Below are 24,761 nucleotides of genomic sequence, written 5' to 3'. Positions count from 1 at the left end.
CGCGTCCGGAGCCTGTGCTCCGCAACGGGAGAGGCCACAACAGTGAGAGGCCTGCGTACCACAAAAAAAAAAAAAAAAAAAAAAAATTGAAAGTAAGTAAATCCTTTGAACACCACCCACCCCCGCTGTAAGAATTCATCAGGGAAACAACAGGTCAGGTACACAAAGAAATATATTAAGAATGTTCATTAATATATTAATGTTCTAACAAAAAACATCAACAGATTCCAAAAAAGAACTATGATATCACTACTCAGTTAGGGAAAAGAAAATTGTAGCTCTTTATTTAATATAGAAACATGTCCACGTTATATTAATTATAAAATACAATTTTAAACAGTATAAACAGAGCAAATCAAACCACTTTTGTTTAAGAATGTGAATAAATGTATATGTATGCACAGAAAAAAATGTCTAGAAGAATATATATAAAATATTAAAAGCTATTATTTCTGGGTAGTGGGATTGTGAAATATTTTCCTATTTTATTACGCACTCTCTGAATTGTTTGCAATGAACTTGCATTACTTCTGTAATGAGAAAAAACAGTACAGGTATTTTATATATATATATATTTATTTATTTATTTTGTGGTACGCGAGCCTCTCACTGCCATGGCCCCTCCCGTTGCGGAGCACAGGCTCCGGACGCGCAGGCTCAGCAGCCATGGCTCACGGGCCCAGCCGCTCCGTGGCATGTGGGATCTTCCCGGACCGGGGCACGAACCCGTGTCCCCTGCATCGGCAGGCAGACTCTCAACCACTGCGCCACCAGGGAAGCCCCAGTACAGGTATTTTAAAAACAAAACAACAGAGCCATCCATGGCTCCTTACTGGCTGCAAGAGAAGTTGAAACTCCTTAGCATGATAATAAAGCCCTTTAAGAGCCCGTGCTTTACACAGGATGAGCAAGTCATCATTCTGAAAAATGTCATGACTCACGCCTCTTTGCCTACACCTTCTTCCTACCTGAAATGGCTTTCTCCTCCATTCCCTGCTCGAAAACTTCAAAATCTAGTCCAATGTCACCTTTTTCTGTGAGGCCATCAAGGGAATAAATCTTGACCTTTGCTATGGCTAAGAGTCCATTGCATGCTTTGCTCTTCCAATACTTAATATCTTATTACAGTTAGTTGCTTATGAAACTCTCTTGCCCTAAATAGACTATCAGCTCTGGAAGGCAAGGACCTTGTCCCTTCATCATTTATCCCAAACATTTACCACCATACTTGCAAGTAGTACATACAAAATAAGTATTTGTTAAATGAAGTCATCAATTAACAAGATAGAAAGCATACAATTTTTTTCTGTTTTGCAAAATGAAGGGAGAAGAACTTTTCAAACACTTTCAAGGCAAAGATATTACACAGAAAAGGGATTAGGTTACTTTGGTGAGGCTCCAAAGGCAGAACTAGCTCCAGTGAGTAGAAGTTGATTTGGGCACACTCTGGGGAAGAATTTCCTAACTAATAATTAAGGTTGCGTGAAAACAAATGCAGCATATCCAGAAACAGTGGAATCCCAGTAAGTGCAAGTGTTCAAGAAAAGGCTGGATAATCAACTCTCAGGGATGGTGGAGAAATGATCCCTGCACCGTGGGTGGGGTAAACCATAAGCTGTAAAGTCCCTTCTAGTACCATTGTTCTACTGGCTGATTTGTGGGAAATTTCCATGTCCCTTCCTGCTTGAAATTCAATGGTTCTGAAGGTACAACGTGAGATAATCTATGAAGATGTTAGGTCCTTTTTTTTTTTTTTTTGGCCGCATCATGAGGCATAAAGGACCTTAGTTCCCTGACCAGGAATCAAACCTGTGCCCCCTGCAGGGGAAGCACAGAGCCCTAACCATTGGACCTCCAGGGAATTCCCTGAAGATGTTAGATCTTGATGAATCTAAAAATATGAAATCAAATTCAGTTCATGGAGCCTATGATTGGCACTGAAAGCTGGTTTAAATGTGATAGACACATAAGGAAGTACCTCCATCAACACATTCTGATTTGAAAATAGAGGCAAATTTCTCCTGAACTTGGCCTGTCATTAACTCCAGCATGAAATTCGAGAATCAAAGCAAAGAAGCAGCAGTATTTGTTTTAAGAACAATTCTAACGCTAGGTACCTCAGTTCCACTCATTATATCCCTTCAACCCTTGATTCACTACAAAGAAGAATACACATAAATACCAGTGGCATCTTGGAGAAATTAAGTAGGGCTACTAAGAGGTATGTTTATCAGCCTATTTCCATCTACACAAAAGAGAATTCACCTAGTTCCCTATTCCAAAATAACAAGAAACAGTAACTTTGAACCTCTGTAAGTACAAACATTTTAAGGAACCATGAGGCCAAAACAAAAGCTTACTCAATCAACCTCTGCTCTCAGTACACTCTGCAAGAGAAGTAAGTCCCTTTCCATCCGGTACATCTTGTAAGAATGTTGTTTCCTTTTGTCAAAAAGAGACACTGTCCACGTTCATATATTTGAAGAAGCAGAAGTTAATCTTTTGTTTTTGTTTTTTTTGTTTTTGTTTTTTTTGCGGTACGCGGGCCTCTCACTGTTGTGGACTCTCCTGTTGCAGCCTCTCCTGTTGCAGAGCACAGGCTCTGGACGCGCAGGCTCAGCGGCCATGGCTCACGGGCCCAGCCACTCCGCGGCATGTGGGATCTTCCCGGACCGGGGCACGAACCCATGTCCCCTGCATTGGCAGGCGGACTCTCAACCACTGCACCACCAGGAAAGTCCTAGAAGTTAATCTTCTTAAATGTTTGAGACAAAACAAACTGAAAGGTTTCTGAGATTGATTAGAGAATAAAGGTAAATACTACACCAAGGAATTTAAAATTGGAAAATCAGAGGAGGAAAGAACATTAGAAGTCTGTGAGTCTAACCTTCTCATTAGTCATTGAGATCCTTTTATCTGGTTCCTCCCTAAACAGCTCTGGTACTAAGTCAGTTATGTACTGTTTCAAAAGGAAGGCCATTCTACTGTTGGATGGCATTGAATACTAGAGATGGCTTCTTTGCACTGAGTCCCATTAATCTGCCTCCTTACCATTTTTACCTCCTGGTGCTGCTTCTGTACTACTCCCATATTTATATAAAATAACAAAAAATGCAAGATACAGATAGAGGTTTGGAGATTCTAGAAGAAGAGAGCAGCTATTCTACACTCAACTAAAATATGAGCCAGTTGAGCCAACTTAATCCAGGAGGTCAATGACAGAACAGATGTAGCAAAGAAACTGCTATGATATCCATGGAGACAAAGCAAAGCAACATTATCCTCCTACCAGGTAACCAGAAAAAGGAGGTTAGTGAAATAGAACCTCAGCACGCACTGATGAAATAATTAGTTAGTCTACATCTAAACCCATTTCAGAAGATAACTTAAAATGGTCTTTGGGGCTCCCCTGGTGGCGCAGTGGTTAAGAATCTGCCTGCCAGCGCAGGGGACAGGGGTTCGAGCCCTGGTCTGGGAAGATCCCACATGCCACGGAGCAACTAAGCCCGTGCACCACAACTACTGAGCCTGCGCTCTAGAGTCCGCGTGCCACAACTACTGAGCCCGAGTGCCACAGCTACTGAAGCCTGCGTGCCTAGAGCGTGTGCTCCGCAATAACAGAAGCCACTGCAAGGAGAAGCCCGCACACCGCAATGAAGAGTAGACCCCGCTTGCCGCAACTAGAGAAAGCCCACGCACAGCAACGAAGACCGAACACAGCCAATAAATAAATAAATAAATAAATAAATAAATTATTTTTAAAATAAAATAAAATGGTCTTTCTCTAAAGTCATTAAAGCTTGTAACACTAGGAAATCAACAGGGAAGTGGAATGGGGGCTAGTGGGAAAAAAGGAGGAGACTGTTAATCTTTCTCTTGCTGTTAGCAGTGCTTACAGACAATGGATTGGCCTTGACTTTGCTCTGCTCTGGAGCGGGGGTGGTGGTGGAGAAAATTAAATACAATTGAAAAAAAGCCTACAGGAAGTAATAAGCCTAAAACAATAAAACAGCCAAAGGGCCAGCGCTAGAACAAGGCACATGTCTACTGCTGGGTGCAGCAGTTTTCTCAGCTTCTCTATACACTGGCTATTCATTTCCTTTAAATCCTAGGAAAACCAGTACTTGCTCTGAATTAGTCCAGTAACATGCTTGTACATATCTCATGGTATTTACCTGACCCCTGCTAGCCACAAAGCTATGGGCTAAAAGATAATAAATGTATCTCTAAAATTAATTAAACTACTCTGAAAAGACTGAAGGAAGGGCAATTAACTTTTAGTAAATTTAGCTCCACATCAATCTTATTTGCCTTATTTATTATTGGAAGGTAGAGATTTATTGCAGGTTAGGCTTTAACCCTTCCTTTCTGGCTATCCCAGCAGTGGACGGTAACTAATGTATACTCAGGTGATGTTTCTGGTAATAAAGACTACCAAATCAAACAACCTGTACCTTTAGTACTCAACTCTATTTCCCAGAATACTTCAGAAGGGAAAGGACCAGGTCCTAGTTTGAACTTTTTTTTTTTTTTTTTTTTTTGGCTCTGAAAAGGACATTCTGCCAAGGTATGTGCTGATGATGTCACTGCCCCATTCAAAGACATGTAATTTAGACCCCCACTGCCAACTGAACTCCAAACCAAGTGTGGCTTAAATTCTTCCATGATCTGGGCCTTCCCAGAATCAATTCTTGTTATTCCTCTTCTTACTTCTATACACCAACAAAGACATCACTTCCTCTAAAACAGTGTGTGTAGCTGCCAGCTGATAGGTTCCAGCCACACAGAGAAATCTGAGAGGGTGACTCTCACCCACAGACACCCAGAGGCCTTTCTCTGATTTGGGGACAAGAGGCGGACTGAGGGACTCCCGGACAAGGTGAGTCCCTGATTCTACAAAGAGGGCCTCCGACTGCCACAAAGGTGTCTTTCCGGCCAGTCCCGGAGCAGCAGCGGTGCAGTACTGCTGGTGGCGCTCTCTAAAAGCCTGAAACAAGGCCCAAGTCTCTTGGGGTTTCCCTGGGAGGTTCTGGTATGTGACGCTATGATTGTTTTCATAGTAGAGAGCTGATATATTTTGAAGAGGGGAAAAGAGCTAGCTGAAACATCTTGTGCCCGGGTTGAAGAATCTCATAAAGTCAGTGAGAAGATTAGGCTGATTACACAAGCTGATGCCTGCAGCAGAGGCCAGTCCTCTGACATTACAAACCTTGAGTATGGCAAAACGTAATAATCTAAACATGTCCACCTCTTTACTTGAGAACACAGTAGATTTTCTCAAAAAATAATTAGAAGTGAGCCCCTAAACTTTCATTCCATGGAAGGATGGTGGCTTGCCTTCAAGGACATACATGGTTACTCAAAGATACGTCAAACTCTCTACAACCCTCAGTGACTGGTGCTAAAACACCCTAAAAGCATCTCAGAAGAATGCAGAACAACTTCAGAGGGAAAGAATGGATGGTATGGTTGAAAACACTCATTTTCAGGAAAGCCTAGGATTGCTTTCCCGAGAAGCTGCAGGATGGGGGCAAAGAGTGTGGGAAATGAAGAAAAAAAAAGCTTGAAAACTCAACTACGTGGGTGAAATAGGTTGTAAATCATAGAAAGAGCCAGCTAAAAAGATCTATGACAAAAACTGTGCTGGAGAGGACAAATTTACCTGCTCTCTTTAGAGATTATATGGATGATGGCAATTTGGGATTAGACAAAAAGAATGGATCAGAAAATGGAGACCACCTAGACTATGAGTCAGAAGTCGATTCAAAGAAACTCATCCATGCTGTTACTTAAATGTTTCCTTAAAAAGGCTCGAAGGAGAAAAGCAAGGAACATTTTTAAAATTATGTGAAGATGGGCTTCCCTGGTGGCACAGTGGTTAAAAGTCTGCCTGCCAATGCAGGGAACACGGGTTCGCGCCCTGGTCCAGGAAGATCCCACGTGCCGCGGAGCAACTAAGCCCGTGTGCCACGACTACTGAGCCTGCGCGCCACAACTACTGAAGCCCGCATGCCACAACTACTGCAGCCGAGCACCTAGAGCCCGTGCTCCACAACAAGAGAAGCCACCGCAATGAGAAGCCCGTAAACCACAACGAAGAGTAGCCCCCGCTCACTGCAACTAGAGAAAGCCCAGGCGCAGCAACGAAGACCCAACACAGCCAAAAATTAATTAATTAATTTTTAAAAATTATGTGAAGACAATCAAATGAAAAGGAGCTTACAAGTCAAATGAGAAATTTCCAAATTGAGCAACCCTCTTTGCAATTTGAATATTCACAGCTTGAAAGTGAAATTCAAAAGCTTCAGCTGAAACTTCAAATAGTGACTGAACTACATCAAGAACATATAATGAAACTTTGTACAAAGTTAATCAAGGAGGGAATTTACTGCTTAGAAGTAAAGAAGAAATTCCCAAAGTGTACGAAAATATCAGCAGTGTACACCCCAAGTGCAACTCCTACAGAAAGCTGGCCAAAGACCTAGAGAGAGAATTGTAAAGAAACATTTCCTTCTATCAAAGATGGATCACGTCCCATGAGAAAAAACCCTCAACAAAGTTGGCTGGCATCTCTGTTGACTGAGAGAAACTCAACAAGCTAAGAAAATAAATGGTCACAGGAGACAAAATTGGCCAAAGCAGGGTTTAAATTCCAGCTTTCCCCCAGGGGCTCCTCTGCCCTGCTATTCAGCAAGCAGAGGCCCAAGAGGGTCAGGGAATCCCTCTCCTTCATCAGGTTTCCAGGGAAGGAGGAGGTCAAACCGTGAGGGCTGAGGGACCCAGGGTCATGTCCAGGTTTAATTCCAGAGCAGCCACCTCCTAAATATCCACAACCATAGTAGGACATCTGCCTAATGTTTTCTGTCTTTAAACGTCCTCTTGATTTCTCTCTTTAGTTAATGGCTGTTATTCAATTGATGCTACATTTGCTTTTACTATAATTCCTAAGATAGGGTTTAATATAATGCTTAAGAATATATTATTTCCACTTCATTGGACTCTCTAGAATTAGACAGCATACCTGCTATACTTTGGCTGCAATAAAAGATCCTCTATTACTTAAAGCATCAATTGAAGCTTGATGTGACCAGGTGGAGGAGGCATTTCAAACAATACAGGAAATGCAACAAGCTGCTATTAAAAATCTATAAAAGTAACAATATTTATCCCTATAAATTTTGATTGGTTTTTAAAACAATGTAAAAATAAACAAAAACTAAATAACAACATCCCCAGCTAATTTCAGTACTATTTTTATTGGTTTAGCCCTAAATGCATAGATTAGGGGAATTGACATTTTGCAATTTTTTGTTTCTTATTTTTAAATTTCTCTTTAACCTCTGTTATTTTGTTTAGCAAATGCTTTGCTGTTTAAATGTTTTAAATTTTTATGAAGTCAAAATACAAGTTTCCCCTTCTAAAAAAAACCAGTATGTTCATAGCTCTTGTTAAATAAATGCTCCCATGAGAGACCAGTATGAAAGTTGTGGTACACAGTGCTGGGCCTCCAAGTGGGAAGTCCCTCTCTTTCTGGAGAATCTTGAGTTCAGCCTGGAGGATAAGGTCTCTGATTATGCCAGTAACCTTAGGAAGAGGCCTGGATGCCTATCCACTGAGAAATGAGTAAAAGAGCCCTAAATGAGCAGAGAGAAAATTGCTGGTGGTGGGTCCTTAGACAGTACCTTTCACATGGAGGAGGACCTGAAAAAAAGGTGCTGAAAAAAAAAAAATCAAGCAAGGTAACTAAGAATCTACACTGGTCCTATGAAGCTAAGGCAAGTGACCTCAAGATTCTGAAACAGAACAGGGACTGGGAACAAGCCGAGCGAGGTAGTATCAGAAGTTAAACCTTCAAAGAAAAGGGTAGCTGTTTTTTAGTTTCATATATTTTGTGATAAGTTCCCTTTTTTGTTCCCTCTTTGTACTCAAAGTTCTGAATGGTGTTAACAGGGCTAAGGGAAAAGAATCAAAGGAAGTGATTTGTGCCTATATATGAGCCAGAGCTTTAGAGCAGAGGCAGCAATACGGTGAAAGCATCGATAATCCAGAAGAAGCACCCAAAGAGGGAAAGAGAAGCAGGACACACTAGGGCCACCTGGGCAACTTTCTGTCTCCACCTGTGGATTCTCTTTCCTGAATTCATGTTTTGGAGGTTCACAGGTTTGACAAATAAGGAAAACTGGACTACTTATACTTTCTGGATCAACTTAATATTGCTCACAAATAGCTCTACGTGGGCTATTACTTCCATTTGCAAAACCTCATTTTGTGAAAATCTTGCTGTCTCCATCAAGCCTTTTTTCCTTCCTCTTCTGACTCTCACAGCACTTTGTCATTCTCCGGTGGCACTCATCTATGCTTGTTCTGGTGCTGGGTTTTATATTTGTTTTTATTTTGTGAGCTCCTTTAGGTAACAACTGCTTAAGTTAGCATACTTTTTAAAAACCTAGAATGAGTATTTTTCTTATGTGGACTTGAGGTTTGAATCCCTTAATACTCAGAAAACCACACAAAGGTGATTTAAATATCCTACATAGAAAATTAGGAGGAAGGGTGTCCTTAATGTTCCTTGTATCCTGGTTAGCTCGGATATTTTGGCTCTAGCTAATTTCCTCTACACAAAGACGCTGCTTAAAGCATTCATGAATAAGCGAGAAGAGTGGTAGCTGAGGCATGGCTTCTCTGAAAAGGGGAGGGAGGAAATAAAAAATAGCTGCTTTCATTGGGGGCAGGAAGGAGATTATTTCATTAGGAGCCAAACAGTGAGACTATCTCAGTACAAACAATTGTTTGGCTTGAAGGCTCCATGTGGCCAATTACTCCGGCAAAGGCTCAGCTGGAATGGAACACGGAGCCTGCCAGGACTGAGGGATAGAGACTGACACAGGCTCAAGTGTCTCAGTCATGGCTCTGGGATCCCAGAGCATCCCAGCAAGGATGCTCATAGCACACACTCTACCCCGATCAGCAAAGAGCATCATTCTGCACCCAACCCAGTCCAGAATGTGGATTGAAAAGAGATGAGAAAAAGATGACACTGGGGACAAATGTAAAGTAATTCAACCTAAAAAGAACATTTTGGGGGTGGGGGAGAGATAAATTAGGACTCTGGGATTAACATATACACACTACTATATATAAGATAGATAAACAACAAGGACCTACTGTATAGCACAGGGAACTATATTCAATATCTTTTAATAACCTATAATGGAAAAGAATCTGAAAAAGAAAATATATATATATATATATATATATATATATATATATAAAAAACTGAATCAGGGGCTTCCCTGGTGGCGCAGTGGTTGAGAGTCTGCCTGCCGATGCAGGGGACACGGGTTCATGCCCCAGTCCGGGAGGATCCCACATGCCGTGGAGCGGCTGGGTCCATGAGCCATGGCCGCTGAGCCTGCGGGTCCGGAGCCTGTGCTCCGCAGTGGTCGGGGCCACAACAGTGAGCGGCCCGAGTACCAGAAAAACAAACAAACAAACAAACAAAAACTGAATCAGTTTGCTGTACACCTGAAACTAACACAATGTTGTAAACTAACTATACTTCAAAAAAATGGTTAAAAAAATTAAAACAAATTTTTTAATAAAATAAAACCAACATTTTGTAGCAAAAGCAATAAGGATAAAACCCAGATCTTATAAGAGAGCTAGAACTTTTCAATCACTACCTCAATGGCTTTCATCAGGCTGGGGGTTGGAGGTGTGTAGAGATGGATTGCTGAGCTAACAGCTGGGCAATTATTTCAAAGTCGGCCAGGTGGACCTGATATTTCAAAACTTGACATTATAATTAAACTAATTTCCTATCACTCATGACCTCACTTCAGGAAACAGATGTTTAACTCGATTCTCTAGAAGTTATTGCCTTCACTCCCTGGGGACATTTAGTTCTTTATGTCTTTTAAGTTACTTCCCGTTAAAGCCTTAGCTTCCTCTTTGCAACAACCAATAGCTTCTCATATTCTGAAAAAAATACTGAAGATGCAAAGTAAGCCTGCCCACTGAGGGGAGGCATATCTTTAGAAGAAGCTACCAAAGAAAGGTGATAGAGCTCTTGACCAATGAGATTGCTCTTCATCTTCCAACCCCAGGACAGGTAATAAGCAGCGGAGAACCAATATGAAAATAGATATTAAAAATAGCCACATTCAAACAGTACCACTCTTCTTTCTTTAGAGCAGTGCTTCTCAACTGAAGCAATTTTCCCCCCCAAGTGGCAATGTCAATGTCTGGAGACATTTTTAGTTGTCACAACTGGCAGAAAGTTGGGGTGCTACTGGTATCTAGTAGGTGAGGCCAAGGATGCTGCTTTACCTCCTATACAGGACAACCTCTCAACAAAGAAGTATCCGAAACATCAATAGTGCTGAGAAACCATCTTGAAGCCACTTAGTTTGAAGCATGTGAGATATAAGAATATGCCAGTCCTGTGGAAAAGCCGTTTCTCTTGTTCTGTAACAAACAGATAAACATTTCGATACAGAATTCCAAAACTGGAAAGAACCTTAAGGATTATCTAGTCCAAGCACAGCTGGAGAATCTAAGGCCCGGGGAGGTCAACTCATTTACCGAAGTTCATAGAAGAAATCATCAGCTGGACTGGAATGAGAATCATCTTTCTACACCCCAAATGTGTGTTATACATAGTAGATGCTCAATAATAGTCCCTAAATTGATATCCTATTCTTCAGGTGTTCTTTTCTCTTCTCACACACACGTTCTCTGCTGCTGGAAAGCCCAAGGCCTGAGTTTGTGTGTGAAGGCTCATCCACACCCCTTCCCAGCCACATTCCTCTTCCTCAGAGGAAGCCCAGAAGTGGAGGAGAGCGAAGAACAAGCAGCCAGGCAGAACTCATTTTTCACCTGTTTGAAGGGAAGCTCGTGCTTTTCACACAGGCAGAGAGAGGCTTTACACAAAACCTTCCGAGTCAGCAAATGAACTCTTGTACAAGACCACAGACATGTGAACTTCTTCCTTCCACGACAGTGTGCAGCTTTCCCAACACATCAGAGGAGCCCCAACCAATGGCAAACAGATGGAAAACCAGTGCGAGTTTAACTGAATCACAACCGTATCCAAAAGCTAGAGAACTTTCATCTCTACAGAAACAGCAAAATAGAAATGAATTCTGGGACCAAAATACAGATGGTTAGTCTAGGGACACGCAGAATGTTAGTCATCAAAACAGCCCTGGCGGGCTTCCCTGGTGGCGCAGTGGTTGAGAATCCGCCTGCCAATGCAGGGGACATGGGTTCGTGCCCCGGTCCGGGAAGATCCCACATGCCGCGGAGTGGCTGGGCCCGTGAGCCATGGCCGCTGAGCCTGCACGTCCGGAGCACAACGGGAGAGGCCACAACAGTGAGAGGCCCGCGTACCGCAAAAAAACAAAACAAAACAAAAAAAACAGCCCTGGCTTAAGGGAGCAGAGCAAAAAGTGGAGATTTGCCCTTTTTCTAAAGAAGATATTCACTGTTCCAAAAGACAGGTGTTTCGGAATTGGGCATAATGAGGTACGGGTCGGAAGGTACGGTGCAAGTGGGTGGCACAAAGATGCCACCCGTGTGGATAGAAAGTTCCTGCAAAGGGGACATTACACAGAGGAACTCAGGGCAGGTCTCTTGGGGAAAAAATCGCGGCTTCGAAAGAGCCAAAGCAAGGTTCTTCAAATTAGACAAACCTGTTCCATTAGGAACAAGGGGAGCCTCTAAAAGTGTTGCAAGGTTATGATTAATCTCTATGGCACCTGAAGAGTGTCTAAATATTTACTCCCAGCCCACAAAAAGGCTAAAGGACTGCTATTTCAGCCTCCCGTTTTACACTCCCTGCTCCATTTCCTCTAAAATGGTGTGTCTCACTGAGACCTCCTACGGAAAGGGCAGAATACCAGCTCTGTGACTGGCTCCAGCTTTCAAGGTGGTACAGATGCCAGAGCACACAAAAGAGATGGTGCACAGAAGCAACTGCCACAGAGCAAGCTTGAGATTCACCTGCTCAGCTTCCTGCAATGTCACAGAGCTTCAAATATCTGAGTTAAGAGTATGGGGGTGACTTTCAAAAAACTAAACAAGGGCTTCCCTGGTGGCGCAGTGGTTGAGAGTCCGCCTGCCGATGCAGGGGATGTGGGTTCGTGCCCCGGTCTGGGAAGATCCCACATGCCGCGGAGCGGCTGGGCCCGTGAGCCATGGCCGCTGAGCCTGCGCATCCGGAGCCTGTGCTCCGCATCGGGAGAGGCCACAACAGTGAGAGGCCCGCGTACCGCACAAAAAAAAAAAAAAAAAAAAAAAAAAACCAAAAAACTACACAAGATTATGATCTGAACACGCATAACTAGAATAGTGTTCACAACGGAGACACAGACACTATGTTCCCGATGCTGTGCTTTAGCTAACAGGAAAACACGGGACTCAGTCCTGTCCTCATGGAATTCAGTCTAAGGAAAGCTTTGTAAAACAAAAACAAAAAACAGTGGCTGTTATCCCCTTTCCACCAATGTAGGGCTTCTAATCCTCCCTCTCAGTGGACTGAGTTTAAGTGAAGGAGGCCTGTATGAACAACATAAGATGCTGATCAACGGCCCAACAGTATTTCCACATGCCAAGTACATAATGTGGAAATTGCACGTGAGATATAAGAATATATCTTAGCCCATCTTGCTGTGATCATGTCCCATAAATGTGTTCCTTACGGTCAAGCCTGGATTCTCCCCAGCTCTCTGTGCTCCTTGTCTCAAATGTCCACTGCCATGAGGCAGTTCAAAATGAACTGCCCCCACGGCAAGGCCATCCCTACATGGGCTCAACCCAGAGGACTCCCTGACAACTCCTTAAAATTAGAGGGCCCATATAACTACTCAACTCTGAACACATAAATAACCCATAAGTCTCACAGCGACACAAAAATTCACAATGTCTCATTATCTTATAACTCTGAAAAATTAAGACCCAAGGGTCCAACAATTGGGCAAGAGTTAAGTAATGATATATTCAAACAATGGAATACAATAAAGGCATTTAAATGTTTTTAATGTCATGAAAAATGCTTATGATAAATGTTAAGCAAAACAATAATGATACAAAATTATTATAGTATAAATGAAATGAAATATAAAATGTAAATGAAATATAAATGAATATAAATGAAACATAAATGAAATAAAAATAAATGAAATAAAATATAAATGAAATAAAAAATGGGTGATAAGGATTATATGAAATATCTTCTGCATCATACTTTTTCATACTTTCCAATGATTTTCATCACAAATACGAATAACTTTCATAATGAGAAAAAATAAAGTTTTTGTTTTTTAAAGAAAAGCATTTAATGATCTTTAGCTAATAAGCACAACTGGTCTGGGAGTCTGTTCCTATGGTAACAAAATTTTTTTTTTTCTTTTTGGTCATCCAGCATGTGGGATCTTAGTTCCACGACTGGGGATCAAACCCCCGCCCCCTGCAGTGGAAGCGAGGAGTCTTAACCACTGGACAGCCAAGGAAGTCCCTTTTTTCCCCTTATATGCATAAGTCTAATGAAACTGAGCCTTATTTTTTACTCTGCCCTTGATTTGAGTCACTTGTGCCTGGTGCCTATTTACAGACTAGGCTCAAAACCAAGTCAGAATGCTCAGAGGAGGTGATTTGGAATCTTCCTGATTCCAATGTTGTATTTAATGATGCTTCCTTTCTCTCACATAAAAGCTAGTAACGTTAATAATAGCACTCACACTCTACGAAAGACCTTTGCTCAAAATGCTCCTTGGTCTGAAACAGTTTCTCCAACCCAACCCCTCATATCTACCTTCAGAGAGACAAAGTCCCCAGTCCTTACAGCTATTATTTCAATAAAAATGCTTTCAACACAGCAGAAGAGCCTGAATCTTTTCTTTCTTTCTCAAATCAGCCGTCACACAAATTGGTTTCCATTAGGTCCGTTTTTGCCAGCTATTTTGAACACAAGCATCATGATAAGAACAGGGAGTTTCAGAAAAAAGAACAGGGAGTTTCCTTCCTATTTCTCATCAGAGGGCTTGCGTCAGTTATAACCCAAGGGGTAAAGTATCAAGAAAAGACACCAATGCCCCTTCCCTCACCAGCATATGATATTACCAGTTCACATGGAAAATTCTGTACGAAATTATTTTTCGAAGACATTAGAACAAAAACCATCTAAACAATATTAAGACAAAGTTTTTAACTCAAGGCTTGAAACACTAGAGATCTCATTTCTAAATACACACACACACAGAGGGGACTTCCACTAAGACAAGAAAAGAGGAAGAAGTTAAAATTTACTTCGTGTGCACTTCAGGAAGTAACATTGTAGGATTAACATGCAAACTCACATCTAAAGGTATAAGCTCTGAGATAGAGGTATGGGGATTTATGGTCTTCCCATCACTAGCAACTGCTGTGAAAGACAGTATGGCTATTTGCAATGGAGGAAAAGAAAAGGTGCTCTATTTTCTCACATCTCTATGCTGGGACAGGTTTATCAGCTACAGCTGAGAGTAGGTCTCTCTTCCTCCTGTATTTGCTCTACTATTTTCAACACATGATAAAATGAGAAAGTTACACATTTGTTTTTTTGTGTGAGGAGAAATGACACGAAGCCTGAGGGATCCAGTTCTCATTGTTTCCGATTAAGACATTTCTTTTTGAAAGTTTTGACTTGAAATTAAATAAGGATCAACAGAGCATTTTCCAAGTGGGCTTATGAAGTCCAGTAGTTTCTAAATAAACCATATCCTACAGGTATGTAAAAATCAAACCAGAATACCCATAGGAAATATACAAATGGGGAAAAGAGGGCTATGGTCAACAAAAAATGGTCAGAAAACTACTTAACATTACTTGAAAATGAAAACGAGCAGCAATAATAAAATCCCAGCAATATGTTACAAAGGTGGGATTCCAGGGTGTTTCAGCCACATGCATGGGGGTCAAGGGGAGTGGTGGATAAACTGAAGACAACCACCAGGGCAACCTTACACTGATGGATGGCCACAGATGAAGGCAGATTTGGCTCATCTCTGGGGTTTTTCACTGGGAAGGGACCTGCAGTTCAGCCATCAATGGACCAGCATCCACAAAGCCTGTGGGGAAATATAGGATCCAGAAGAGTGGGGTAGGGAAGGAGAAAGTTTGGAAAATGGAAGAGTCAAATACAGTAGTAAAATATTGTAATTATTAAACATGAGGCTTCAAAAACGCATAGATGTACCTCTTAAGGTAAAATGGACTGGATGGGAACAACTGGTACTCTGGGAAGCAGGCTGATATGCTTTTTACAATACCAAATTACATTTCAATCACATCTGTGAATTATAGTAGTACCCGCTAAGAGGAAGTTAATTTTTGGAGAAAAGAGAAAAACAATGAAACCTATGCAATTTTTTTTTTTACCATTGGTAACTTTACTCAGTGAGGGTTCCTTACCCATAGCTTCTGTGGAAAATAACAGCCTAAAAGCAAACATACTCACACTCCACTGAAAACCCTTGTTGGCCTAGTTCCACCAATTCCATTAACGTGGCAGGCGCCCAAAGGCAGGTGACCTGATTGACAAAAAAAGCACTTCTAGAAAGTGCTAAACTTGTATCACATAACTCATTAAACACTTTATAATCAAGGAGAAAACTAGTAGCCATAACTTGAGAAGCTTTGTCTTTAAATGGAGCGGCAGCAACCTTCCAAATAAGACAAAATATTTTTTATTTTTCAGGTTCAGTATAGAAGATAGTATGTCCAGTGATCTTACCTCTCTCACCCAGTGGTAACTGGACTGAATCTGGGGGCGGGCAGCACAGGCAAACCGATCAAACTATTTGAAAAAATACGTGGCACAAGGAAAACTTCCTTAACGATCAAGGAAAGTCTAACCTGTACCATGTTTTAAGGCTGCAATCCTCAAAACTCTCTTTGTACATCTTAAGTGTTACAGACTCAAAGTTTTTAGTTGTAGATGGGACAAGCTCAGTGCATACACATCATGCTTAAGGCTTCCCAGAATTAACAGGGTGGGAACTTATTTTCTGAGTAACCAAACGATAAATTGTCCTGGTGGAGACCAAAAGTCAAATACAGATTCCACAGAATCCGCACATCCTAATTATATAGGCAATGGCTACATAAAAGTTACATTACTTGTTACATGACTATACAAAGTTACATTACTTCCCAGGACTAATTACTATTCCGGCAACAGTTAAGATCCTAGATCCTTTTGAAGCACAAGAGGTTATCTGCCTGAAAACCCTTCTTATCGCTTGTCCAAAATAACTGTTTACTTACAAGGAGAAAGAATTACATCTTGGAGATTTAAGTGCCTTTGTGCCTTTGCCTGCCTCAGCTTGGATCCTCCCCTTGCTCTACACTATCACAGGGAACTACATCTCCCAGGCTCCCTTGCCAACTGATTTCTGAGTAAGTTCCACCAATGGGAGGCACCGATGAGGAAAGGCAAGAGAAGGAGGGAAGCCAGGGTAATGCTCTCTATCTTACTTGGTCCGAGTTCCAGCTGCCACCAGACAGCTCTTCTTTCCAGGCTTCTAGCTCACAGCAGATGGCTCAGGCTTCTGGCCTTTGGTGACACCAGCACCTTCTAATTTCCTTAGGGGCCTAGGAGCTCCCAGGTGTTGCCAATCTCTGGGTTGTCTCACCACCCCATTGACCTTCTTGGCTCTTGTATCACCTATGTTAACTATTCCATATTAAATTCCCTCTGCTTGTACCACCTACAGTGCTTTCTGTTTCTCTGAAGGGTCCCTGCCTTTAAAATACATTTTAAAACTTAGCTTTCCTAAGAATTACACAAACATTCAGATAACTTATAAAGGATTTCTTCTAATAAGAAACAAAGGATTTATACTGTTCAAACAAATATTTACTGAGAGCCTGACCTGTGCCAACCATTGTTCTAGGTGCCAGGAATACTATAGTGAACAAAACAGGCACAAAACCCCCACCCTCACGGAGCTTACATTCTAGTGCATGTGTTAACTGTAGCAAGTTACAATTTTAAGAAGTTAACTAGCAGAGGAATATTTCTTTAACAATAGAGGAATTTGGTAAAAGTGAGTTAACTTTAAGGGGTTCTACTCTACATAGACTTGGTTCCTACCTTTTCAATGTGGTATGCTGAACTGTCACACTCCAGGGGCCAACACAGAACTTCTTCAAAGTTAGTATCTACTTAAACTGGCCACTTGCTCAAACAGAAGTATAACTGTGATAAGGATTTAAGCAGACACAAGGACAAAAGTTAGGCATTGTATGCTTAGAATGTAAAACACATGTGTGTTTTATGCAGATTCTTGCTGGGCATCTTTTTCACAGGGGATATCATTTGGAGGAATTGAGTCTGAGTCCATTTAATAAGTCACTTTACCTCTTCCTTATGGCACAGGTAGCTTTCAACATAACATACAAAGCCAGCTGCAATGTTCGTAACGAGTACCGTGTTGTGGTCTCCAGCTGCATGACATTATTTCCAAGATGGAATTTTCAGGCAGAACAGAAACTGACAATGACTCATGTGGTGAACAGTAATATAGACAACCGTGCCCAAGAAAGCTGCCACCTACATACCATAATGACATCAGATGAAAAATGCAGAAAGAAGGAAATTTTCTGATTTATTTAAAAGCAATAGATTTGTTGAAAGGTATACTGAGAGATGTGGCTGCAACTGCCTGTTTACACATCCTAAGCACTGAACAACCAAGGGCACACTCAAATATTCAACACTCTTAGACTGCTTGAGTGTGAGAGCATGCTCAGCCTCAAAATTCAATGTCATCAACTCCAGAAATGGCATGACATCTACTGCTGACATTTCACTAGACTTCTCTAAGATAGTTTAATGTTCTCATGAGGGTACACTTCCATGGAGATCTAGTGGGCACAATACTCAGACCTTCCTTACTACTCAGCAGTTAGAGAACATTTCATGTTTGCAATATTTATAATCCCATCTGAGTAGCAGGTGGGCTTCCAATACTAGGGGCTTCTTACACAACAGGGAGTCTAAAGCATATTCATAATCTCAATGTCATACAGCAAGTCAACTACAGAGCGAGGATTTTAACCTTATGGGTCTCTGCCTACATTATCCCTCACCAATCCCCAACATGTAGTGAGAATATACTAAAGAATCTCACACACACACATACACATATACACACACACACACGGTACAGCACATCTTGGCTCCTGCACATTCTGCTTCCTCTGCCTGGAATGCCCTAAATTCACCTGGTAAAGTCACACTTATCATTCAAGACATAGCCTACTTGTCTCTCTGAGCCATGACTTCCTAGGCAGACTTTCTTGCTTTCTTCAATGCTTTCATTTCTCCCTGTACACAATCCTACAATGATAATTACTACATTGCATCATTTATCTGCTTACACATCTGCTTGTCCATTAGACTATAAAATCCTTGAAACCAAAGGCCCTATCTTTTAATCTACATGTCTTGGTACAGTGTCTGACACAAAGCAGGTGCTTAAGAACTATTTTCTGAATGAATATATATAGTGTGGGATTGTACTCTCAGGCTTGCAAAGAGTTCTTAAAAGATAAGGCATTTTGTACTCTCTATCTATCCCACTGCCACTGGATAATGGCAAGGAGAACGAATACGAAAGTATCTCCCAGGGAACAGGTTTAACAAGTTGATATTAAAAGACAACTAATGGGGACTTTTATAAATTACTTTCAGTAAAACTGTGTCAACCTAACTACAACTGTTAGAGTTAAGGTGCATTAGCTGTAAAAAGCCAGAAAGTTATTTGATTTTGGCTGGAGAAGGGTATTTAACAATTAGAGATGGAAGGAAAATTCCTTCTGTTGTCCAGATCTGATGCAATTAAAAAAAAATCTCTTAAGAGGTGCCACAGATACAGCTAAAATAATTAAAAATTGATAGGAATGTTCATTTCTAAGGAATGATATTTAACAAGTAATGATTTAGCTATTGACAGAAAACAAAAGTAAAGCAAAGCTAGAGATTAATTTACCGGAGTTAAAATTTGGGACTAATAGTAAAAAAAAAATGTCTACAGAAAGATTCCATGGTCTAACCTTTCATACAACTTTGAAGAGTCAGAAAACATCCAGAGACCATCCTCAAGGGTACCATAAAGTCCTATAGGAAATGGTTTTGGCTTAAGAACTAGGTGGTTTTTTATTTGGTGAGTTATTCAGTGAGTAATTCTAACTGTGGCTTCCAGTAACTAGAGTATTTAAGGGAATAAAGTCTGAAAGTGAAATGAATAAAATCAAGATAAAATAAACAAGTTCAGCAATGGTAATAATAAATAATGCTTACATTTGTGTAACACTTTAGTTTACGAGGCATTTTTATTTTTCAAATGAGGAAAATTAAACTGAGAAAGGTAGTGTGCTGAAGGTCACAAAGCTAAAATAATCAGAGTAATGGAGTTTAACTGTATGTTCCAACATCAAAAGTCTACAGCTCTGATTCTTTGCCACCTGAAAGGTGAGCCTACCTGTGCTATGGATGGGCCTAGGACACTTTCTAAGATGACTTCAATGAGAGTAGATGTTTCCAAATCACTTACGCATATCTTTCAACTTAATACCCTGAAAGAATGGGGACACTCTTTAATGTGCATGGAGAGGGAATCTCCATGCCCTCCACGTTATACTGTGGACTGAAAAATGCCAGGTGCCATGAACTGTGGGTAACATGCTACTATTTGCATAAAAGCACTGAAAAGAAATATATTTAAATGTAGTTTTTTTGTCCATGCATATACTATCTCTTAAAAGTCACATAAGAAATTACTAACAGTGGTTACTTGCAGAAGCACTGGAAAATGATGGCTAAGGGATCAGGGACAGGAACACAACTTTTCACTGTACATATTCCCTTTTGAACTTTTTGAATTTTGAACCACATGAAAGTGGTTTTGCAAAAAGTGAATTGAAATTTAAGAATACATAATGGGAGTTGGAACAAAGGCAATGGTTAGGTGATTCAAAGTGAAACATTTCAGAAATGGGATGTAGCAGAAGAACAGAGAAGTAAAAAGGTATTACAAAGTTTTTGTCAGACTCCAGAATTCCATGTGGTATTTCACAGTTGGAAGTAAATATTCCTCAAGACCATCAAATTTCTTCCATTCTAATTCTTTGTTCATTAAACAGCTCTCAATTTTTCACTAACCTTGATACTGAGAAAGGAATGTCCCAACAGTGGATATAAGTATTCAGGTCATCAGAAAGGTAGATCCTTTCATGGTAAATAAGATAATGTCCAGTTTAAACAAGTCTTTTGTTGTTCCATGGCATGTAGGATCTTCCTGGACCAGGGCTCAAACCCATGTCCCCTGCATTGGCAGGCAGATTCTTAACCACTGTGCCACCAGGGAAGTCCTAAACCAGTCTTTGACGAGGTTGATTAGGGGTTATTCCAGGCACACTGATAAAATAAATATGCAACTGCAGAGCTAAAGACTAAACCTTAGACCAGTATAACCCCACCAAGGGTCTATCCAAAAATGGAACCTGGCTTCAACTAGATGGAATTAACCACTAACATATCTGAAATTTCCAGTATGTTTGTCCTCCGTTCTTCCACAACTTAAGTCAGTCCAAAATTTTACCCTAAAGGTCACAATAACTTAAGGGCTTTGGCTTTCAACCTAAAGCAAGTCACAGCATTTTTTTAAAGGCAATACCAAAGCAGTCTCCGTTCCCACACAGAAATTATTTCAATGCCTTAGAGGTACCGGAAACTGGTGAGTCTCATGCTCAAGAAAGTTAAAAAACCCCAGAACCAACAAAACTTGTACTATACAAAGAGAACACATGTTTATTCTCTATTCTGATGTTCAAATTACATATCTAAAGATAATATTCTTAAATGAGCTTTAAGATTTTTTTTAAAAAGATTTATTGCCAGAGTTATTTTGGAACATTACAAAAATACCTGCTTGGGCTTCCCTGGTGGCAGTGGTTGAGAGTCCGCCTGCCGATGCAGGGGACACGGGTTCGTGCCCCCGTCCGGGAAGATCCCACATGCCTCGGAGCGGCTGGGCCCATGAGCCATGGCTGCTGAGCCTGCGCATCTGGAGCCTGTGCTCCGCAACGGGAGAGGCCACAACAGTGAGAGGCCTGCGTACCGCAAAAAAAAAAAAAAAAAAAAAAAGACCAAAAATACCTGCTCAAAGGTCTGCAGTTCAGGGCTACATCATCTGATTTTATACTAATGGATTAGCAAGCAGTCACTCACCAGGTCCTATACAATTAAGCTCTCAGTTTTCTAAGGAAGAAAGGACATGAGACCTACAGATAAATACTCAAGTACAAACCTCATTTTAGCCTACAGCTTTAAAATTCCTCCTCCCACTAAGTGTATTATTATTATTTATTTTTACCAGAGCTTAACAGCTAACTTAATCTACAGATGCAAGTGTCTCTTCCTTCCATGGTCTGACATTTGTCCACATGATGATTACAACAACTAAAATCAGGAAAAAGGAGAGGGAACATGAGTAAAAGGAGTTGAAAGAGTGGAAGGGGCTACCTAATTCACAAACTGGATAAACTGAGGCCACAACAAATGTCTTAACTGAAAGATGACTGACACACATTGTCATCTCCTTTTTAATACAATGGCCGAGTCACTGAAGCCACCAAGCCAAAATGTAAAGCTAATTTGTGAAAAGAAATTGTTTCAGAAACCAGGATTCTACTATTAAGAGCAGTTAATAAAGTTTACAGGCCAGCAGTTACTAGCTCTCATTAAGAATGAATTGACTAATGTTTTATTACCTGATCCCCAGTAATTCTGTTGATATCTTTATCAACGGAAAATTTGGAGGAAGAAGTGATGAATCAACCTCTCTTCCATGTGTTATATTTTATAGGAATATGAGTAAGTATAAGAGTGGTATGCAAAATAGGGGATGGGGGTGGTACTAATCATCAAAATGGCATCTGACTCCCCAAATGTAGCAATGCTCACTCCAGTGGGTTGCTTCACTGTGACTCAAGATCTGTCAACTGAGGACACAAGGGAATTTGAGTAAAACCAAGAGATATACTCTTAAATTTTAAACTGAATCTTCCAGTAAATCTAGCACAAGATCTCACAAGAGTCAACTATAAGAAATTAACTTACTCAACGTAAATTGATTCTTAAGTACTTTTTTAAATGAATTATTGCCAATGCAAAAATTCAGGAGAGAAGTCTGGGGACCTGCTTTCCTAATGGCACATGCCATTTATCCATTGGTAAAGGGTACTAAAATATACTACGAGGTGTCCAAATCAAAGTATCTGTCTCCTGTTCTCCTTAAATAACCTTACTTCTCGGACTTCCCTGGTGGCGCAGTGGTTAAGAATCCGCCTGCCAATGCAGGGGACAAGAGTTCGAGCCCTGGTCTGGGAAGATCCCACATGCCATGGAGCAACTAAGCCTGTGTACCACAACTACTGAGGCTGCGCTCTAGAGCCCGCGAGACACAACTGCTGAGCCCGTGTGCCACAACTACTGAAGCTCACGTGCCTAGAATCCGTGCTCCCAGCAAGAGCAGCCACCACAATGAGAAGCCCGCGCACCGCAACGAAGAGTAGCCCCCGCCTGCAACCAGAGAAAAGCCTGCGTGCAGCAACAAAGACCCAACGCAGCCAAAAATAAAAACAAAAACAAACAAAAAAACCCTTACTTCTCTAAAATAAAAGGTAATTAAGTGAAAGCGTCAATTAAGCATGTACTTCCTTTCTCAATATTGATAAATACAAATACATTTGAACCTTTGCTGTGTACTATACGCCCAACATGCTATATGGCAAACAATCCAGGCAAATTCACTGCATTATGAACAAAAGTAAATTAACAATAGCTCCCACAATATATCCCTTTCTACCCAAACCAAAAAGGAAAAGAATTTTCCCAACTTCAATTTATATTCCAAAGAATTCAGAATGAAAATAAGGAAACAAAATATTTATAATCTGTCAATTTCGAGTGCAAATATTTCACTAATAACCAAGCTTTCGTAGCATACTGATTTGTAATTGTATCAAATCATGAGTCTTTGAGGGCACAGAAAACAAAGACTAAACGGCTCTGCCAGTCTACAATGGTCATATTTCGATGGCCATGAAAGCAACAGATTCGATGTATCCCTTGCTTCCTCCTCCGGACTGATTAAACCAATCCTGCACTACAGACACAGTCTGCTAGTTTCTGCCACCACACACACATCAGGCCTCCAACACACTCCACAAGCCAGGGCTAGGCTGTCTAGAAGTCCGCACTGTGTCACTGCATAGTTCCCCCCTCCACACATCCAGAAAGAGGAAAGCACCTAAGCGCTCTGTCAGATCTCAGCAAGGCTGTAAGATGACAGATGGAACTGCTAACCAAATAGCAGGCAGCGACGCTCACCACCTTTAAAAATCATTTAAGCTGTTTTCCTCCCCGTCATCTCGCTTCTTCCCGCCCCCACCCCCACCCCCGCGCGCACCACCGCAGTTCGCCCACAGCTTTGCAAGCGGAAGGCTGTGAGCTCTGGGCTGCCTCTGGACTGACAGTCGGCTCAGAACTCATTCAGAGCCCTGAAATACAGACATTCTCACCTGCACACACCACGCCACTTCCACCCACACCACCACCGCCCCACCCCCCAACCACACACACTCGCCCTCCCAACCTCTCCCCACACCAATTCCGGCGCCGCAGAACACCTAGCAGCCGCATCAGCAACGGTAGCACGCGTTACCATTTAGATGATCCGGGCCACCTAAGCTCCAGAGACCGCCCCCTCACCACACAGGCCGCCTCCCCCGCGCCGCCCGGAGGCTGGACCCCTCGCCCGCCAGGAGGGATGCGCTACCTTTAGACTGGCAGTCCGCACAAAACTTGTTATCCTCCTCCAGCAGCAGGTTGGCTAGGACCGCCTGGTACCGATCCACGTCCTTCACCGATTTGCCCGTCATGGCCAGGGTGCCGGCGGGGGCAGAGGGCGACGCGCCCTCCTCGCCCCCAGAAACCCCTGCCTCAGTCCGGAGGTGAGGACTCCTGGTCCCCCGCCCAGGGGCACCTCCTGAGCGGGGAAGAGCCCTCTCCCACCGCCCGGCCCGGCACCCCTTCTCGGGTCAGCCGCGCCCGCCCCCCACTCTGCAGCCCCTCAGCGCGGCGCCCCCTGGCGGGCTTAGGGAAAGACCCGGGTCCCGACGAGGCTGCCGGACCAGGCTGGGACCCTCAGCCCAGGCAAGGGGGGCGCTCAGGCCTCCTGCGTGCCGGGCGCAGAGACGACCCCCAGGCCTGCCTGTCTGTGAGCCGTGCGTCCCGCGCCTCGGTTTCCCTGGCAGCTGCTGCCAGCCCTCCCACCACCTCTGCCGCCTACTTCCGGCAGCTCTTCCTCTCCTCCTCCACCCCTCCCAGCCCGCGCATGCGCCCCGCCCCCACCGCTTCGGACTGGGCTCTTCCCTCCGCTCCGCCTCTCAGGAACCAATCGGGGCAGAAATGAGGGGCGGAGCTTGGGTGGGGCGGAGGGGGAAGTGGGCCCGCCCCCTGCATGTCCTTGGAAAAGAATGAATGGAGCCGGCGGAAAGCGAGCGGAGAGAGTAGAGGCAAGCGAAGGGAAACAACAATTAACATTAGCTGAGCTCTTACTATGTGCCAGGCGCTGTGCTAAGCGCCTTATATGCATTATCCCAATATAATCCCAAAACCTCTCTACGAGTTAAATATTTACCATCCTTATGTA

General features: G+C 42.3%; 1 protein-coding gene across 1 annotated transcript in view; it reads right to left on the bottom strand.

Annotated features, from left to right (window-relative positions):
• Positions 1-24,415, bottom strand: part of SMAP2 (small ArfGAP2) — a 48,343-nt gene extending 23,928 nt beyond the window's left edge. The window contains exon 1 of the mRNA XM_082614897.1: positions 23,886-24,415. Coding sequence (XP_082471023.1) covers positions 23,886-23,988 — 103 coding nt within the window. The 5' untranslated portion in view covers positions 23,989-24,415. The remainder of the gene's footprint in view (positions 1-23,885) is intronic.
• Positions 24,416-24,761: the final 346 nt, after the last annotated feature.

Source organism: Mesoplodon mirus, assembly GCF_964341445.2.
Source record: "Mesoplodon mirus genome assembly, chromosome: 3".
In the NCBI taxonomy this organism is placed as follows: Eukaryota; Metazoa; Chordata; class Mammalia; order Artiodactyla; family Ziphiidae; genus Mesoplodon; species Mesoplodon mirus.
This window is presented reverse-complemented; position numbering and strand designations above follow the sequence as displayed.